This window comes from Mustela nivalis (assembly GCF_964662115.1).
Source record: "Mustela nivalis genome assembly, chromosome: 14".
Lineage (NCBI taxonomy): Eukaryota > Metazoa > Chordata > Mammalia > Carnivora > Mustelidae > Mustela > Mustela nivalis.
Genome location: NC_139033.1, coordinates 44,340,938 through 44,359,686, shown reverse-complemented (window position 1 = coordinate 44,359,686; position 18,749 = coordinate 44,340,938). Strand labels below are relative to the sequence as shown.

The window sequence follows — 18,749 nt, the reverse complement described above, 5'->3', positions numbered from 1 at the left end:
AAAAAGGTTGTTTAACAAATGCTATAACTTTATAAGAGCCATTATGGTAAAAAGCCATTACCAGGATAGTTGTTACAGATGCGGGTCTGTGTATACGTCTTTGCTGGAACGTGCATGGAATATGTTTGGAAGCTTTCCAAAATGGTAACGGTGGTTGCTTCCAGAGTACAGGCCAGGCGGCTGCAAGCAAAGTCAGGAGGGTTCATGATCTCCTCTAGCGCCTCCTTTGAATTTGGTTTCCCACACATGGGCTGACGTGGGTTCTAATAAAATAATACTTTAACTCAAGGACCGACTCAAACCCTTGGGAATCGCGCAGACCTGTCTGCCTCCTGCTCTGCTGCGTCTATAGGTCCCGTCCTGAGGAAGTGATCAGGAAGAGAGCTGAAAGAAGGAATGAATAAACAGCTCAGGGGATTGCTCTCCTGGTGTTTGGCACAGGGACCCCGAGCGGCCCTCCTGATGACCCTCTGTGTCTTACCCTTTTGGTTTGCAGACGGCAGCAGAGACCCCCAGGAGGAAACAAGCCCCAGCAGCATGGTGACCACCAGCCAGGCAGTGCCAAACACAACAGGGACCACCAGAAATCCTACCAGGGGGGCTCGGCGCCCCACCCCTCAGGGAGGCCCACCCACCATGGCTACAGCCAGAACCGACGCTGGCACCATAGCAACATGAAGCACCCCCCAGGAGACAAGGGGGAGGCAGGCGCCCACCGCAATGCCAAAGAGACCGTGACCATGGAGAGTTCCAAACTGGAGGACGCCCTGGGGGACACCGGGCACAGCTGCCTCGACCCCCCCTGCAGCCCTGATGCGCTTGCCCCAGTGGCTTCTGAGAGGCTGCCCCTGCAGCAGTCAGGGGGTCCGGAGGCCGAGACAAAGCGTAAAGACAGTATTATTCCCGAGCGCATCGGGGAGCGGCCCAAAATTACCCTGCTCCAATCTTCCAAAGACAGGCTGCGGCGAAGGCTGAAAGAAAAGGTACCGGTAATTGAATTTTTGTTGTTCTCTTGCACCAGGGAGGACAGCGCGAGGTAGGCACTTTGGTGGTGGGTGTGGGTCTGAGGTGGCCCCTGCTGCCTCTGGGACCCCTGGTCACCAGAGGGCCGGCCCATGGCCAGTTCTGCATGAACCCCTCCAGCATGTTCTGGCTCCTCCCCTTCCGGTCCCCCAAGAGGCCCCTGCGGGGAAGAGGGGGCCCTGGGCAGCAGCCCCCAGCCTGAGAGGGAAGGGGAGGAAGGGGCACGTCCCCGAGGCCGGTGGGAAGGGTGCGGAGAAGGCCTGGTTCTCCCCTCCCGCCTTCTCTGTGGTCAGACACTGCCCTGTAGTGCTAAAGGGGACTTGGGGGGAAACTCAGAGCTGATACGATGAGAGGGACCGATGCTTCTCCCCGAGGTAAGTGCCCGCCAGCTGTGGTCCCCACCAGGGTCGAGAGTGAAGGTGAGTCGGGAAGAGCTCGAGCAGGCCTCGGCTTTGCTGTTCTCCTCCTTCATCAGACAGCAGCCAGGGAAGGGTCTAAGGAGGCCTTAGACACCCCACCCGGCGTCCTACAGGTGCCGACCCTGCACTGGTACAGGCCCGAGAATGAGGGCCTTGAGTGTTGCCCCTGCCTCCCACCCCTAGCCTCTCTGTCTTCACTTTACCCCCGGACCTGGCTTCCAGAGCCTGGCTCACCGATTCAGGAGGACATGTCCCTGAACCTCTAGCAAACGGGTGGGACTATGTCGCTGGCAGCTTCCAATCCACTATGCTCACCCTAACCCCGCTTCCTGCCAGAGATGCAGGAGAAGTCACCCAGGAGAGCTGTTCTGAGAAGGCCAACATGCCCCCCAGCCCTCCCCAGAGTCCTCCTTCTGGGGCTCCTATGAGCTCGAAGCTGTGGGCTTCTCCCTGGCCTCTCTCAACCACCTACTCTCCTCCTTTTGCCCAAGAAGCTGGGCCCCGGTGCACACTCAGGCAGGACGAGGCAGGTCAGACCTCTTCTCCAGCCAACACCTGATGCTGAGATGCTGCTCCCAGCATCCTTTGCAGGCCCGAGTTCCCACCCACCGTGGATGGAGCCACTATGGGGCAAGCCACTGTGGGGCTTGCCACTGTGAGGTCCAGGAGGGAAGCACCATTCATTTCCCTGCTTCTCAAAGGTGGGAGCCTGGAAGTGGTTCCCAGCTGGTGACCAGTACGTCTTCTCCTGAAGACTTTCCAAGATGTGTTCCTACAGCCTGGACAGTGTGGCGAGATTACTCGTTGCATTCCCTCCTGTTCCACTAAATGTAGCTGCACTGTCGAGGAGTGGAAACAACAGGGGCTTGAGAGTCCAGCTGGGGCCCACCCTGTCTTTGACTGGCTAGGTGACCTTGGGCAAGTCACCTAACCTCTCTGAGCCCCAGCTGACTCATCTGTACCCACCCTGCAGACAGACTGTGAAGATTAAATGTCATGACACATGGAAAGACCCTCCTGGGTGGATATTATTTTATGTACAAACCACTCTTCTGCCTTGGGGCCCAGACAGTTGGGCAGTGGGGTGGGCAGGGAGGGGCTGGAATAGAAACCGTGGAGCCATAGCACCCACACATGGGTCTCAAGGACTCCTCTTAGATGAGGCCCCTGGATTCCTGGACCAGGAGGACACTGGCATAGACAGTGGCAGGGCTCAGCATCATCTAACCTCCTCATCTTACCAGTGAGTAAACTGAGGCCCGGAGAGTGAAACCACTGCCCATAGCCATATGGCTAGAGGCAGAAAGCAGGTTCTAGAACCCTGGTTTGTGCTAGGCTAATGCTCTCCTTGTTGAGAATGCAAAGACAAGCGTGGGACCTCCATTTATGTCCCTGACCCTGCCCTTTACCCTGATCTCACATCCCAGCAGTTAGGGTGATCACGCTCTTGGCTATCCATCCATTATGTTTGAATAAATACCTTTGAGACTGTCAGATGACATTTTCTTCCTTTACCAGTCTGGGTCTGATCCACTTGCAGTGAAACTTCTAAAGAGTGTTGAGTCTGTTGTTTGAAATTTCCTTCCAGGAAGTGCCAGTTGATTCAGTGGCACATGGCAGGATTCCTTGGTAGGTAGCATTTCTTCTAGAAGGCTGGCACAATCTCTGTAGGACACAAAACCAGGGCTCTGTTTACTCAGAGATCACGATTGTCTGAGGGCTGTAGGAACCAGAGTCTGAAGATTAGGTAGCCATTCCATGGGCGCCTTTAACCAAGATGGCGGGCATTTTTGGATACTTCTCTCCTTCTTGCCCTTAGACTCCATATTTTGCTTGTTATCTCATTTCCTCTTTTACAAGCCCCATTAAGTCATGTCTAGCTTGAGACATTTTATAGGCAAGTAGACACACAGCCAATATATATGGGAATCCTGGGTAAAAGTTAGAGCTTGCAAGAAGGATCAGCCCCAGAGGTCACAGGAGCCAAGAATAAGGTCAGCAGAGGACCCTGGGGCCAGAGGGTCTTTGGGGGAGGTCCGCGTTCCCAGAGGGACCCGACCTCGGGTTCGAGAAGGTAGGGCTGGATCCTTTCAGGGGGCGGCAGCCCTCCCTCCACTGGTCACCCCAGCAGTAACCTCGGCTCCGCTCAGGCGTGACTCGATTTGTCTCCCACACCCCCAGGACGAAGTGGCCGTGGAGACCACCAGCCCTCAGCAGAACAAGATGGACAAGTTGATCGAGATCCTGAACAGCATGCGGAACAACAGCAGCGACGTGGACACCAAGCTCAGCACCTTCATGGAGGAGGCCCAGAACTCGACCAACTCTGAGGAGATGCTGGGAGAGATCGTCCGGACCATCTACCAGAAGGCCGTGTCTGACCGCAGCTTTGCCTTCACGGCCGCCAAACTCTGCGACAAGATGGCCCTCTTCATGGTGGAGGGGACCAAGTTCCGGAGCCTGCTTCTCAACATGCTTCAGGTAACCGGCCCCCCGTGGCTGTACCTCCCTGCCCCCGCCGCACCAGCCCCGGGTTAGCACTAGAGAGAAGGCTGCAGATGCTGACCACAGTTGAACTCTTCCCAAGTTCCACCCTTGCCCGATTAATTATAGAAAATAAAAAGGCACTAGAGGGGCGAGGGGTGAGTGTCCGGATTTGCGTGTGTTTGTGTGAGTGCTCCATGGTTACAATGGACCAATATAATTTTATAGGTGTTTCGTGTTTAACCAGCCTTGCCCTCTTTCTATTTCCGTGATAAGAGCGCTGACGCTTGGTCTTAACCCGTCTCTGTGCTTTGACCTCCTCTCGTCTGAGCAGACTTGAACTTGTGTGGACTTCTCTTTTCTTCCTCCTTCTCCTCCAGTGCCAGGCCATCACCCCTCCCAGCCCCCGGAGATGGTGTAACTGGTGCTTAGATGGGTGTGAGTGGAAGGCACGGAGGTTTGGAGCAGGAGAGGTGTGGTCTGACTGCCAATACACTGGGCTTCCTGAAAGCACCTTTAAGGCAAAGGGGAAGCGTGGAGAGCCATGACTGTCTGGCTCAAAATCCCTCCAGACAGCTTAATCCCCATCCATTTCATCCCTTTGTCCGTGGGTCCCAGGGCTCGGTGCTGGTTTACTAGCATCAGTGGGCAGCAGGTATAGGCGTGTGTGCGTTAAGACTGTCCCATCTCGAGAGCTGGAGGCCTGTGCCTGTTCTGCTGGTGGCATCAGGGAGAGGTTGCAGGTTGCACGGCGTGGCCATCTCACCTGGGGACTCCTGGCTGTGGGAAAGTCATCTCTACTCTGACTTTGTACCTTAGACTCGCTGAGATGTGAACTGAGTTTCCAGTCCAAGTAGGGCAAGACAGGAGCCTGGAAGTGGTGAGCACAGAGTTCCAGAACAGAAAGAGACCCCACCCCACTCCACCCGCCGCCACAGGTCTGTGTGAACAAGGGTGAGCGTAGGAGAGGTCCTCCAAGCCACAGCACTTCTGAGAGGCACAGGAGCTCTGTCCATAATCACACCCAGACACCAGGCGTAAACCGAGGCATGTGGTCACGCCAGTCTCAAGCAGCTGGTTCAAAGTCTGCTGTCTCTTCCCCAAAAGACGGGGAGGAGGGAGCCCCCTCTGTGTGCTGCCCGAAGGGCTCCACGCCTGCTGTCCTCCCCTCTTCCTGGGGAGTCTGCTCACTGTAACATGAGCCCTCGCCGGCCAGCCCCGGAAGCTTCTTTCCAGCTCCAGGCCGCGATCAGGTTCCCATTCCTGGATCACCCACACTCCCCTGGTGACGAATTCCCGCATTACCTGAGGGATTTGCACATCGGGCATGTTCCTCACGGGCCGGAATGTCCTGGGAGAGTGTGGACGGTGGCAGCGGGGAGCAGCCTGTCTGCCATGTATGGGGGGAGTGAGGGACAGGATCGGCCTTTGGCTTTGGCTTTTGTTCTTTTCCTGAGAAGGGCCAGGATAGGCCAAGACTTGCAGACAATGTCTGCCAGCTCCAAGAAGCCTAGCCGGAGCTGGTGGCAGGCAGACATCCAGGGCGCGGGGACGAGACCCACCCAGCCGGGAAGGGCCACTGGCCACAGGGCCCGCCCAGGATCCTGCCCGGGTCAGGCGCTTCTTCCAACGACCTGTGGTCAGACCAGCCTTGCCCACAGTGTCCGGCAGGGCATCCGTCCTGGGACAGGCTCAGCCACAGAAGGGCTTCAGTGGCACAGTCGCCTCTCCATCAGCCGCAGAGTGGACTGGCTTAGCACAGCAGGAAGGGAACCCGCTTGGCCCCGCCGAACTTCGCGAGTCCTCTTCGCATCCCCCGTCTAATAACGTCGTGTCCAGTTAGTGCGCCGAGAGACACAGTTTGGCAAACACTAGTGCAGGTCGAGGGCACTAAACCGAGAGCCGGGACACAGGGCTCCTCAGCCCGATCCCGCGGTCAGCAGCTGGCACTGGGCCTCTGCTCGGCTGCTCGACCCTCCTCCAAGGGTCTTCCAGGTTGACGCTGCTGGAGATAAGTCGAGGGCCTTGAGGGGGCGCCCGAGGGGCCCCACAGGAGCTGCCTCCACCTCACTTTCCCTGGGCCCTGCTGCTGCCAGAAACAGTCCTGGCTGTTTCCACCTGCTCCACGCCATGGCCCCGTGATGGGCAGGGCACAGTCTTCGGGAGCCAGCCCAGGAGACCCAGCCCTACTGAGGCCACCTCGTTCCTGGGGTGGAGGAGGGCTGTCAGTCCCCATCTGCTATTTGCCTGGGTAGGGTATCTGTGCGTCAGGTACTGAGAAATCGAAGCATCCCCCATAGGCCCCCACGGACCCCCTCTTCACCACCTGCAGCCCCAGCATCTGTGTAAGCCAAGGAGAAAGGGCCCTGGAGGGGTTGAGCTGGACCCTCACTCTCAAGGCCCCTTGGGCAGGCTGGATGTGCCGGCCTGGGGCTGCCTGGGAGCTCCTGACAGACCGGCTCCCCAATGTCGAGGCCCAGAGGAAGCCCCCTCATTGGTGGGTCCGCTCGGGTCCCCTCAGGCCCTGCTGCCTCTCCCTGGCACTGGGGAGGCGACAGATTGAATGAAGTGAGCTTTCCAAGATTCGTGGCCATTCACCACCCTGGACTCACAAGGTACCAGAAAAGAGGGAAATGGACATGGCTTATCAAACCTGACTTCCCTTCTTCCGCGCCCACAGCGGTGTCTTTGTTGACTTGCCTTCATTTTCTGGCAAACCTGATTGGCGCTCCTCTCCCGGCAGACAGCCTCCGGCCGCCAGAGTCCTTTCCTGCCCTTTCTCCTCGCATGGCTCATACTCAGCTCATACTCATACTCAAGTCCCCCCAGCCTCTGGATCTCCAGCCGGTCTCTTCGGTGGCCTCTGAGATGCCCCTCATGTGGCCAGTTGGGCTGCTGCCTCCACATCAGAGGCCCGGCTTAGCGATGCTGGCTGCAGTGGGGCCAAGGGTGTGAAGTACGCGATGAACCCAGCTCCCGGCGCCGCCGGCTTTGGACGACGTTCTCCTTGGCCGACTGCTTTTGCTGCCTGGGTTTCCAGTGGGAGCTGGAAGCATGGGGGAGAGGGGCAGGCTCTGCTGTAGGGGGCTCTCTGGCATAGGAGAGAGCTCCCTGCCCCGCCAGGGTGCAGACCTCTTCAGTGGGGCCAAAGGAAGGTCAGAGGACCTTTAACCCTTCCCAGCCAAAGACTCAGCATTGTCCTCTCCTGGAGCCCAGAAGCACTCCCCTCCTAAGCCAGTGGGGTTTCAATGGACCCATCCCCAATCCCACAGCTCAAGAATGGTCTTCAGTCTTTACATCAAAACCAAGTCGTTTTGCCTTAAATATGGTCCTTTTCTTCATGCTCTTGTAAATAAAATTCCACGTATTAAACAGTGGAATTTCTTAAATGTCTATTACACGTCAAGCGTTAGATCAGTGTTTCTCACCAGATCGGTGCTTCTCAACTCGAATGTGCTTTTGAATCGCATGGTATTTAATTTAAATGCAGATGTTGGTCCCCTCGTTCCGAGTGCCGGTCTGACGAGCTCCCAGGTGATGTGGGTGCTGGAGGCCCAGGGACCTGACACTTTGAGTCACAAGGCCTTATACTGCGTGACTGTCAGTTTGTGGGTGTTGGGTCAGTGTTATAGATGGGCCTACTGAGTCACAGACTTTTATTGGTGTGCTTGTCAGCAGTGGGGATACGAACACTCAGTTCCAGCCACCAGGTTTTCTGTAGGCCAGGGGTTCTCAGCCTAGCTGCCTGCTCGAATCATACGGAGAGGAGCATACCACTGCAAGAGTCCTAGCCTGAACCAGCTGAATTAGGTTCTCCAGGGACAGGCTGACCATCCTTCTGAAAGATCTCCCCTGTGATGCTGCTGTGTAGACAGGTGAGCGCCACTCGGGAGGTAGACAGTCCAGAAATGATCTGACTGTGCCACCATTGTCCCTTATGAACCAGCTGGCCCTGCCTGTCATTCCGTGAGCCAGTCAAGAAATTTGTAGCAGGTATTGGGCTTTTTGCTCAGTAGCATGGAGGACGCAGAGCCTGAGCCAAGGAGTGAACACCAAAGCAGGAGTCATGGCATCAGAGCCAGTCCCTTCACTTTGTGCGGCCTCAGGATCCCCCCTGGGCCATGAGGAAGCCATTCTAGACCATCTGGGGGACCCTTTCTCACATTTCTTGTCATTGTTTTGGGGTTCCTCCGGGAGCAGCTCCTCACTAACCAAGTCAACCAGGCAGGAGCCCAGAGGTGCCTCTTCTCGCTGCTGGCCCTGTTCCTCTCTGTCCTTAGCTTGTCTCCCTGTGTCCTTTTCCTCTTTCTTGGCCTCAGACATATGTCGGAGCAGCTATCACGTGTTTTAGGAAAGGGACCTCACTCTAAACCCACATGGCCCGGGTGTGCCAGAGGCTGGGCCACCCGGTAAAGCTGGGGAGACGATCGGCTTCACTGCCTAGTATGTGTCCCTCCACCCGCGCCCACCCAACTCCCGACTTCACGTTTGCTGGGTCCCACACCCACTGGAGCATGTGCCTTGATGCTTTCTGACTTCCAGGGGAATGTGGGGTGCCCAGGACCCCCGGGTGACAGAAGTTACCAAAAGTCTCGGCCTTGATCCTTACCCGGAAATTGCGGGATGATAATGGGGTGTGGCGGGGGAGGCTCCAGCTTCACGAGGAGGGCAAGAATGACTGTGCCTCTTTTTATGGGACCTCTGGAATGAGAAGCATTGGAGGCCTGAGCCTCCTCCACCCGGCACTACCCTGTCACCACCCCAGGCCTTCCACTTGGGCTTCGGGAGGGTTCCTTCGCGGAGGTATGCCTGGGCAGTACAAGTTCAAGCCCTCCTCTGTTGAAATGTGCATGCCCTGTTTAGCCAAGAGGTGTCTGCATCTGAGCTATGCAGAGCAAAGTATTATTAGAGCAGGCATCAGTGTGTCTGTAACTGACCCCAGCTCTCCCTAGCAACTGTTGCCAACAACACATCTAACAGAAGGATGCGATACCTTTTTTGAAAAAAAAAAAAAGAAGAAGAAGAAGAACTCATCTCAACTCAAGTTGTAAACACAGCAGGGCTGTTGTGGGGCAGGGGTTTAGGGGGGAGACAAAAAAAAAAAAAAAACCCACCAAATCGGAATCTGGCATATGACCAGATTTCAAAATAAATTACCAGCATCTTCTATAAGATTGTCTCTTTCCAAAAAAAGAAAAGAAAAAACTGGCCTCAAGCTAGAGAACAGATAAATTCTTGAGTTTCTGGCTGGGTCACCAGTTGGCACTGTGTTTGGGGCTTTTGATATGTGGAAACTCCGTTGAGTGGTGCCAGGGGTTGTGTGGGGCTTTTGAGGGGTCTCTGGGAATGATTTTAACTATGGGTTTTAGGCCCGGAAGGCACACTGAAGTTTTCCTGGTCTGGCTGCTCCATCAGTACATCAGAAACATAAGATACATCTCCAGGGCTGGTGGGACACGTACACCCTACTCTTGCCCTGTTTCTCCCATCCTCTGCCCCCTGTCTTGGTCCCACATTTGTTGGCTTGGGGCAGAGGCCCTGGGCCATCCTTCGAACTGCACTCATCAGAGAGAACTTCCTTCTCTCCTGGTTATCGCAAGGTTTCAGGAAAATCAGACCTGTTCTTCTTCATCCACAATCTGGAGTTCCTAACACCCATCTTTTACAGGTAGAAGGGGTGAGGGGCTAACCAGCTCTAAGTATAAACTCCTTGAGAGCAGGAGTTCTGGATGAGTTGTCCTCGGTCCCCAGCTGCTGGCATCATGACTTGGGCATAGTAGGTGCTCAGGAAATGCTTGGAAGGGAAGGATGGAGCCGTCCGTCTTCGGTCCCAGTGCTCTCTTGTGTGTGATGCATTTCTCCACTCCCGAGCACTCCGTGTGTGTCAAGACTCTCTCTCTGAGCAGGGTTCCAGGGTAGGAGCCCTGCCCCGTGTTTACAGATGAGAAAAGTGGCTTGGGAAAGCTACAAGCCCTACCCAACGTCATGGGGCTGAATGGGGCCTGTTAGTCCAGCACCCTAGCTCCTGGGGGCTCCCACTCACAGATAAGCTGTAGGGTCAGAAAGTTCAGAGAATGAGGAATCTGTCTCCTAAAGCTATCAGTGGGGATTCCAAAATCCACAGTTCCAGTATAATCCCCCTGCATTTCCAGCCGTCTCAGAGTTGGGCTTTCTGGGCCAGCGGAGGGCTGAGGGTGTCCGAGGAAACACCTCCACATCTCCACTGGCTTTATCCAGACGAACCACACAGCTGCCATCCCTGAGGTGCCGCCCGGTTCTGCCCCTCGCTCCCGCTCTCTGCTCGGACCTCCCTCACTTCTGCCCACCCGCCGCCGAGCCGACGTGCGCTCCAGGCATGGAAACTAATTTTACTGTTGGCCCGAGCCAGGCATACCCAGGGATAGAAGCGCATTGTTCTGTGCATTCCAGAGCCTGAGAAAAGCCCAGGGCTGTGCCCACCCCCCAGTTCCCCTCCACCGGTTGCTAGAATCAAGAGGGGATAAAGCAAAGAGCTCCTGGCAGGGTAGACCACTGACCCTGCAGGCAGAGTGTGGATGGTGATTGCAAAGACCCACAAAAGGTCTTTTTTTCTTTAAAAAAAAAAAGTGGCCCCGCCTGTTGGCCAGGGTGCGAGCACCTTGAGTCACTATGCCTGCTTGTACTGAAGTTCTTGCCCTGTGAGGGCCTGGGGAGCTGCAGACATAGTCCCCCGAGGGTGGGCACCAGCAAGCTTGCCTCCCACGCCATGGGAGACCAGCTGTCCCAAGAGCCTGACCTTCAGCATCAGAGTCCACGGGCAGGCACAGCCACTGCGGCAGGGAGAGCCTCGTCCTCCCTACCAGAACCAACAGGGACACACTTGTTGGCCACCCTGGCTTTGGAATGAGTGGATCGTGCCTTCTTTCTTCCAATCCTCATTTCTTCCTCTCAACAAACCCGTTATTGAGCCTTTGCTGTGTATCTCGCCCCCTGGCCCAGCCTGCCTGTGTGTCGTCACTGCTAATCCACCCACCCCTCTGGTCTTCTCTAGCAGTTTGTGCGGGTGGGGTGCTGTCCAAAGTCGGCGTGTTGCACTTGAGGCCCCAGCTGGAATGTCTCCAAGGCCCCAGGTGTCTCAGATTGTTCAGCTTGGGGTGGCATGGGGGGAGGAGGGGCTGCTGGGAGGGCATGGTGGCTTTCGAACATGCTAAATGCAATTCCGGAATGCTGTGCTGGGCGGGACAGAAGCAGCCCGTGACCTGAACAGGGAAAACGCATTTTAAATTTTTAATCAGAAAATAAGTGGAGGAGAGAAAATGATCATGGGCCCTTGGTAAGTCCCAGAAGGAGCTTAGAGCCGCAGCTTGCCCATGAAGGTTTTCTTGTCAGAGGCCGTGTCCCCTGGCGTCGTGAGAGCAAAGACTGTTCTTGTCATCTTTGTGCCCCCACCCCACCATGCCAGCACATAGTGGGTCCTTGGCCAGCATCATATGGTTGCTTCCAGGAGCTCAGTCCAGCGGGGACAAAGGAGCATTGGTGACGGCAGCAGGAGACAGTTGAGTGTTCTGCTCCCACCCGTCTCTGGGCCAGGGGAGCTTTACCCAAGTCAGAAATTGTTTCGCCATCACCCATGTCCCTTGCCAGGCCGTGTCCTCCCCCCCTGCATGCCCTCACCCCCCACCCCGGCTTCATTTTCCCTGCTAAATCCCCTGATAGAACTTGGCCGGGCACTTCCCTGTCTGAGGCTGCCATGCCGAGGCAGGCACTGTAGATAAGTGGGTTATCGGAGAAGGCCAGCTCGGGTGTCCCAGGCCCCAGAGGGTCACCCCTGGCTGGCTGGCAGCTCACCCCCAGCACCTCCTCCTCCCCCCTTCCCAGAGCCAGGCCAGCAGGAGATGGCAGATCCTCCCCGCAGCTCAGCGAGTGGCCGGCCCCTAGCCGCCGCTGGGAATCTGAGCTATGCTAAGCCACTCCAGATCACAGCCTCGTTGCCCTGCCCAGACACGGCCAGCCCAGACAGGGCGCCTCTACCTGCCGTGGCCGCCTCTGGAAAGCTGGCACTGCCTAGCCCGATGGAAAAAATCTCCCCACAGGTTATGTAACTGCTCGCTACCAGCCGCCACCAAGGAAGAGCAGCAGTCTCTGGGCAGGGAGGGGATGGTGGAAGGTCATTCCTCCAAAGAGAAGTCAGTAGTCTTGAGTCACTGTCCAAGCTCTTCCTCTACACTCAGGCTTCACAAGGCCCCATGGAGACTGCCCTTTCCTGTAGCTCGTGGAACTCAGATGCCCCAGCCATGTAGTCCAGAAGAGTGGCAGAGGCTTGCCAAGAGACCTGGACTCAGCAAGAGGGGCCGAGAAGGAGAGCGGGAAGAACGGTGTCATTGTTGGCCTGTTTGGGTTGGTTGGGTTTCTATCTTTGATCTTTTTTATTGTGGTAAAATATATGCAACATGAAATTTACCACTTGAACCACGTTTAAGGACATAACTGAGTGGCACCAAGGACAACCATGAGGCTGCACCCCCTCTGCCACTTTCCACCCCCAGAACCTCCCATCATCCCAAACAGAAGCCACGTGGCCACCAGATATTACCCCCAGCTTCTCACCTCCCGGCTCCACGACTCCCATTCTCTACACAGGCCAAACATACATGGATCCGTAAGATCGTTGCCCATGTGTGTCTGGTGGAGGTCACTTAGCAAAGTGGTTTCAAGGTTCATCCACATGGTACCACATGTCAGAACATCCTTCCTTGTCTTGGCCCAGTAACACTCCGCTGTGTGGATCTGCCCATTTTGGCTCTCCATTCATTCATCGTGGGATGCTTGGGTTGTGTCCTCCTTTGGCTCTTGTAAGTCCCGCCGCTGGGAACATGTGCATCTGAGTATCTGTTTGGCGGGTATATGCCTAGAAGGGGAATTGCTGAATCACATGGAAATTCCACTTTTAACTTTTCAGGAACTGCCCAGCTATTTTCTGGGAAGTTGTTTTTGATGGGGGAGATAGAATGAGTCAAGACCCAAAGACACGATGCAAATAAGGGACATTGGGGACACCGCCTGGCCTGGAATCAGGAGTGTAAGTGGAGAGTTGGAGGAGGTCCATAAGATGGAACAGAAGGGTTGGGACTTCATGAAGGAGGACCAGGATGTTATGCTTGGAAATCTCTCACGTTGGAGACCCAGCAGTTCTGGATGACCACAGTGCTGCTGTGGGCGCAGCTTCCCTTCACCATCCCGTCCCCGGGCCCATGTGCACTGGCTGTGTTCTGGATGCCTGGCCTGGCGTGGACAAGAGTGACTCACCAATAGTTAAGGAGTATGGGAGTGGGGCGGAGAGAGTTGAGGGGATGTAAAGAAGATGACAGGACGATGTCAAGAGCCAGCAAGAGTGTCACACTTGTCGTGAGCTTGCTGCTTTGGGGGGCAGCTGGCTTCCATCTCCCCAGGCAAATAAGAGGTGCCCAGAAGTGGACAGAAGTCTCCCCAGCTCCCCTCCAGGTGGCTACCAAGCAGTCCCCAGGCAGCCTACGGTGCAGAAGGCAATACAAGGGACCCCGGGGAAGCTGCTTGGCTCACCTATCATCCCTGTCTTGACATCCCCACTATTACTGAGCACGTTCCAGACAGATGTGCATTCCTACATAATCTGCAAGACTTGGGGGCCAAGTCTTGGGGCCAAGGCACTACTATAGAGTGCCCCGCTCCGCCTCGGAGCAGGGGTGATGCCAAAGCAGGGGTAGTATAGGCAGTATTCAGGGGCAGCTGGGCTGCAGCTAAAGCACGTCCATCTGCGGTTGGGATAAGTGCATTCTTGCGTGGCTGCCTGTAAATCAGAGCTCTGAGTCTTGGCCTCACGCTTGCCACTGACCGCTGTCAGGCGACAGTCATTGCATTGCTCTAGACGCTGAAAAAACCCTGATTAAAGGAATAGTATGTCTAACGCAGAATAGAAGCAGAGTCACTTGGAATCCTGCAGGTAGGCCACAGAGATGGCCACGTGGCAGAAGTAATCAGTGATTGATAAAGCCCAGGCCTGCCCCCCCATTCACCCGGTCCAGGGTCTAGCCCTGGTTCTGGTACCAGTCAGCTGGCGACTTTGGGCAGATCTTGAATTCCAACTGCCTTCCACTTACTCTCCCATTAAACTGGGTCATAATACCTGTGTCCTACACCCGCTTACCCCACAGACATAATAATCATTGTTAGAATTTCTCAGGACACATATCATTTCGTCTGAAGGAACTTCTGAATGTCGTAAAATCACGCTTTTCCTTTTGTCCTTGAGGGATCCCATTCATCATGGTTCCCAGGAGAGGCTCTCCCCACACCCAGACCTTCTACAAGCCCAGGGGCCACCAGCTTTGCTAGAACTTGGGATTCAGGTGTGGCATCATGGATAGCGCTGGAATCCTGCCACAAGAATAGCCGTCACAGGGGCCCTGGGGCTGGTGTGTAGGCCCTGCTGGGAGCCCCGTGCTTAGCACCATTAGATCCCAGTGAAGCAGGGGCACTGGCCTCTACCAGACAGTTAAAGTCTGCTGGAGGGTCAAAGCCAGCCTAACCAGAGAGCCATTAAGGAAATCAGAGAAGAGGGTAAGCCCTTTAAGTGCTTGCAGCTGGGGAAGGCTTCCTGGAGGAGGCAGCATGAAAGAAGGAGCCGGATTTCGGGAGTCAGAGGAGAACAGGAAGAAGGAGCCAAAGCTAAGGCCTGTAGGTGAGAGGAGCCTGTGGGGTTGCAATGGTATGGGGAATCCTGGGAGGGGTGAGGCAGCTGGGGCCCAGCCGTGGGTATCTGGGAAGCATCGGGGCCTCCACCAGTGTCAGCAAGCCCCAGTGTGAGGCTGCCCAAGCCAGGTGGCTACCCCGGGCCACAGTCACCCCATTGGCCTTTTCGTCTGCTGGAACCTGCTTCTCGCCACAATGATTTTAATCCAGACCCAAAACTTCTCCTTAAGAGTAGCATGCTCCCTGCCAGCCTTGGGCAAGGGCAAGGAGGGCCGCCGTATCTGGGGCCCCGGCCAGCCTGCTGGGGAGCCTGGGACGCCAGGGCGTCACTGAAGCAGATGGTAGGGGGCTTGGCGGTCACGGGCAGGGTCCCAGGTGCCCACCTCATGAGGGCTCACTCAGCCCCTCCTTAGGGATCAGCTGCTCCCAGGAGCAGGCTGGAGGTGGGTGCCCACAATCTTCTCTCCGTGCGGACCCCCAGCGCCCTGCTGTCTTCTTGCCCCGCCCCCTCACCTCACCCCCCCACCCCGCCTCCCACCGCAGCCCATTAGCCCACGGGGAGCCACAAGCAGGGCCACGGGTGAGGCCGTGGGGCCAGGCAGTCTCACCGAGCCTTGCTGCCCTTACTTACCTCCCCCTCCTCTACTGAAGCTCCGCCGCTCCCCCAGAACATATTTTCTGGCCTGCCTCAAGGGGAAGAGCAGGAGACAGAAGTCCAAAGCCAGTGTCTGGCCTAGCTCCACCCGCTCTGGGCCTCGGGGTCCTCCTCTAGTCCAGGGGCCAGCCTCCCCACTGGGCAGCGGGGCTCCTGGCTCCTTGTGTCTGGCCCCCTCAGCGCCCTGGGCAACTTGGGGTTGTGGAGGTTGCATGGGGGTTTGGGACCGAGGTGAGCCTGGAAGATATCTGGGAGTCGCCTAGGGGCAGGAAGAGAAGACAGGGCGTTGCTCAGGAGGGGATTTGGAGGTGTGATGGAGGCGGCCCCGAGCCAGAACCCAGCTGGCTGGGTTCTAGCTCCTGCCCTGCATTTCTCCAGCTGGAGGACCTCGGGCCAGCCCTCCCAGCCATCTGGTGGCTTCCTCACCTATAAAGTAAAGGGGGCAGAAGGGCAAATCCAAAGTCCCTGCCAACTCTGTCTGTTATTCCGGAGCCAACCCCCTGGGCACACAGAGTGCATGGTAATTACCCACTGCTGACTGATGGGTCCCTGGGTTGACCAGCGAAGAGCAGACCCCAGCAGATCTTGCAGATGCCTAGGGGGTGTGGATGCGGGGAGGTGGGCTGTGAGGTCCGGCTCCTTCCTGCCTTCCTGCCTGGTCTGCGGAATCCGTGCCTGCCTGTGTGCAGAGCGGCCTGCAGGGGGCGCCAGCACGCAAGGCTGGCCATCTTGGCATCCTGGGGGCTCTCCCACTGGGAGGATTGAAGCCATAAGATCAAACTCTGCCACAAAGCCACCATCCTGCAATTTCCAGCCCCTCAGGTGCCCCAGCCCTGAGTCCGGCAACCCCAGTTTGAGGGTCCCTTCCAGACGTCTGCAGCAAGGCTCACTCCGCCATGACTGGGTGTTCCTATCAGGTGTCCAGCTGGAGGCCCCTTCCCCCTCCCTTTGAGCCGGGCAGTCACTGTACAGGCATTCGGGGTGCACTGGCTGGGAGAAGACACTGCACCCTGGCTACCCTTTAGGGTTTTGTGAGGTGGATGTTGATAGTCCCACTCCATGCATGGGTACAGAAAGTTCCAGAAAGCTTAGGACATCCACCTGAAGTCACACAGCCGCTCAGTGACAGAAGCAGAACGGGACCCCTGCCTCCTCCGAATGTATGCCCCCCAGTGCCTCTGTTGGCTGAAGTGTATTCGTGTTGGGGGGCAGAGTAGGGTCAAGTATTAGGGGACAGGTGGCAGGGAATGAGCTAAGAAGACACCTTTGAATGACAGTGTGACCAGACTAGACAGGAGCCGAGTGATCTCCTCGCGGTCAGCTCACGACAGTTTCCAGACCAGCGCTCTGGGGTCCACCGGCCCCTGCCTGCCTCAGCAGGGACAGGGGGCAGGGGTGCCCCTCTCCACCACGCTACAGACGAGCAGCAACAAGGGGGCTCCTTGTCCTCCCACCCAGCCTCAGCTTCTCCTCTGTGGTTGTCCCCACGATTGCTTTCCAGTCTGTCTCCCTGGTGATTCATGGAAAAAGGCAAAGGGAAGAAAAAAACTCAGTTCCATTTGATTTGTCAGTCAGTATGTGATGACCCCAGGGGGTGGGGGGGGGGTTGGCTCAGCTCCGGGTCAAAGTGGGTCCTGGCGAACGCAATGGAAGCCTGGAGGAAGTGGGTCATGTCTCTGATGGGGCCTTGTGTTACTGTCGCCTGTCTAGGCTGGAGGAGAGGTGGTGGGACCTTTCAAGGATCCCTTCCTCACTGGTCACCAAGCCTGAGAGGACAGGACCTCAGGCTTGCAAAGGGGAAAGGAAAGAGCGAGCGAGCGAGCCTGCGTGCTGTCTCATTCCTAATGCTCTCAATTATGAAGCAGGGAGGACCCAGGGGTGTTAGTCTGGGCTGCTCAGTCCCAGAGGAGCCCTTCTAAGGTTTCCCCGGCACGCTGCCCAGAGTGTCACCCCAGAGAAAGAGCCACGCTGTGAAAAGCCATCTTTGCTGCCGCTGCCATGCCTTTTTTTTAAAACTCCCCCCCATACGACTTGATTTATTATGACCTCTATGAGTTTCAGCAGCTGTGGCTTCATTTCAGAATCAGGTTAAGTAGCTGAAGGTTCAAAACGGGAAAGGTCATGGGGGGCGGGAGGGGGGTGCTGCTGGAAGGCGAGGGACACTTAACACTGCGCATTCCCACGCACACCTCCGCGCTGCCTGGGGGTCACGCGCGTCCCCTCCCTGCAAATGTGCCCGGCCACACAGACACCTTGGCTCCTGTGCCTTTTATAAAAGGGAAGCTTGAAAATGTGGCACATTGGCACATGGCAGCTGGCTCCCTGCTTGCTTCCTCTCCCTCTGGCCCGGACAGAAGAGGCAGCCTTCTGGATAGCTGGTTAGAAGGAGAGCCCTGCAGGGGCAGGCAAGGTGGCCTGAGGCCAGTTCAGCCTAACAGGCATCTATTGAGCTCCCTCTGTGTACCTAAGGGGCCCGGGAGTGGTGGGGTGGGGCTCGAGGGAGGGGAATGCAGACAGGCTCCGATGCTCCTTCTTTCCCTTTGCCAGTCCCTGGGCTCCCTTCTCGCATCCCACCGCTTCCCAGCTGGCACAGCTTTCCAGCACACAGACCCCCATCCCTGCCTTGGTGGAGCTTCTGGCTTTTTGAGCCCCCTCCTTATTATCAGGCTCCCAAATGACCCCAGAGGGCTTGCTTGCAAAAGTTTGTTCTCTGGACTTTGTGCCCCCCCCCCCCCCCGTCTGCTCTGCACTCCCTGTGCCTCCTGGCTCTGGCCCCAGCGCCAGCCCCTGTCTGTCCCTGCAAACACAAGTCAGCTGTGTGTGCAGACAAAGCCTTGCGTTGCAGTGGGGGCCGGGCCTACAGAAGGGACATTTCCAGGGAACTCTGGGGGCGGCGGCTGGGGGGGCAGAGGCGACTGTCTGATAGCAGGGACTCGGCGTCACCGTCTAGGGGACCTGGCTGGGTCCCAGGGGCCAGTGGCTGTGGGTGGTGACTGGCGAGGCGGCCAGGCTGGAAGAAATCTGCTGTTTGAGAAGTGTAGGAAACGGTCTGCAGAGAGAGATAACACAGCCCCGGCTCTGTGTGTCTGTGTGCGTCTGCGTCTGCCGGCCAGGGTGGCTGGAGCCAGCCGGTCTGAGGCCGTATCTAGTGAGATTTTTGTCCTGGGTTGTGAAAGTGACCTATGGAGCCCGCGGCAGGGTTCAGGGCCTGGGAGAGGAGACATGTGGTCCTCCCTGCCCTCCCCCTCGGGCTGTGTTCCTCTCCATGTTCCTGCTCCCCCCACCCCCACCAGAGAGTAGGAGGGGGAGCGGGGCTGGCCAGAAGGAACATTCTTCGTGGGTGCAGTGCAAACGGTTAAAAGGCCTAGTTTCAGTCTCGACTGGATCACTGACTTCACAGACGAACTTGGATCCGTCCCCGCACGAGTTCTGGTTCTCGGTCTCGTCGGCTATAAAATGGG

At 56.8% G+C, this 18,749-nt stretch overlaps 1 protein-coding gene across 5 annotated transcripts in view; it reads left to right on the top strand.

Annotated features, from left to right (window-relative positions):
- The window catches only part of CTIF (cap binding complex dependent translation initiation factor), a 284,019-nt gene that overhangs the window by 192,133 nt on the left and 73,137 nt on the right, over positions 1 to 18,749 (top strand). For 4 of the 5 annotated variants that reach the window (XM_082699263.1, XM_082699267.1, XM_082699265.1 and 1 more), the window contains 2 exons: positions 497 to 989; positions 3,624 to 3,923. In XM_082699263.1, the coding sequence (XP_082555389.1) occupies positions 497 to 989; positions 3,624 to 3,923 (793 nt within the window). The remainder of the gene's footprint in view (positions 1 to 496; positions 990 to 3,623; positions 3,924 to 18,749) is intronic. The other variant, XM_082699266.1, reaches the window with a different exon arrangement.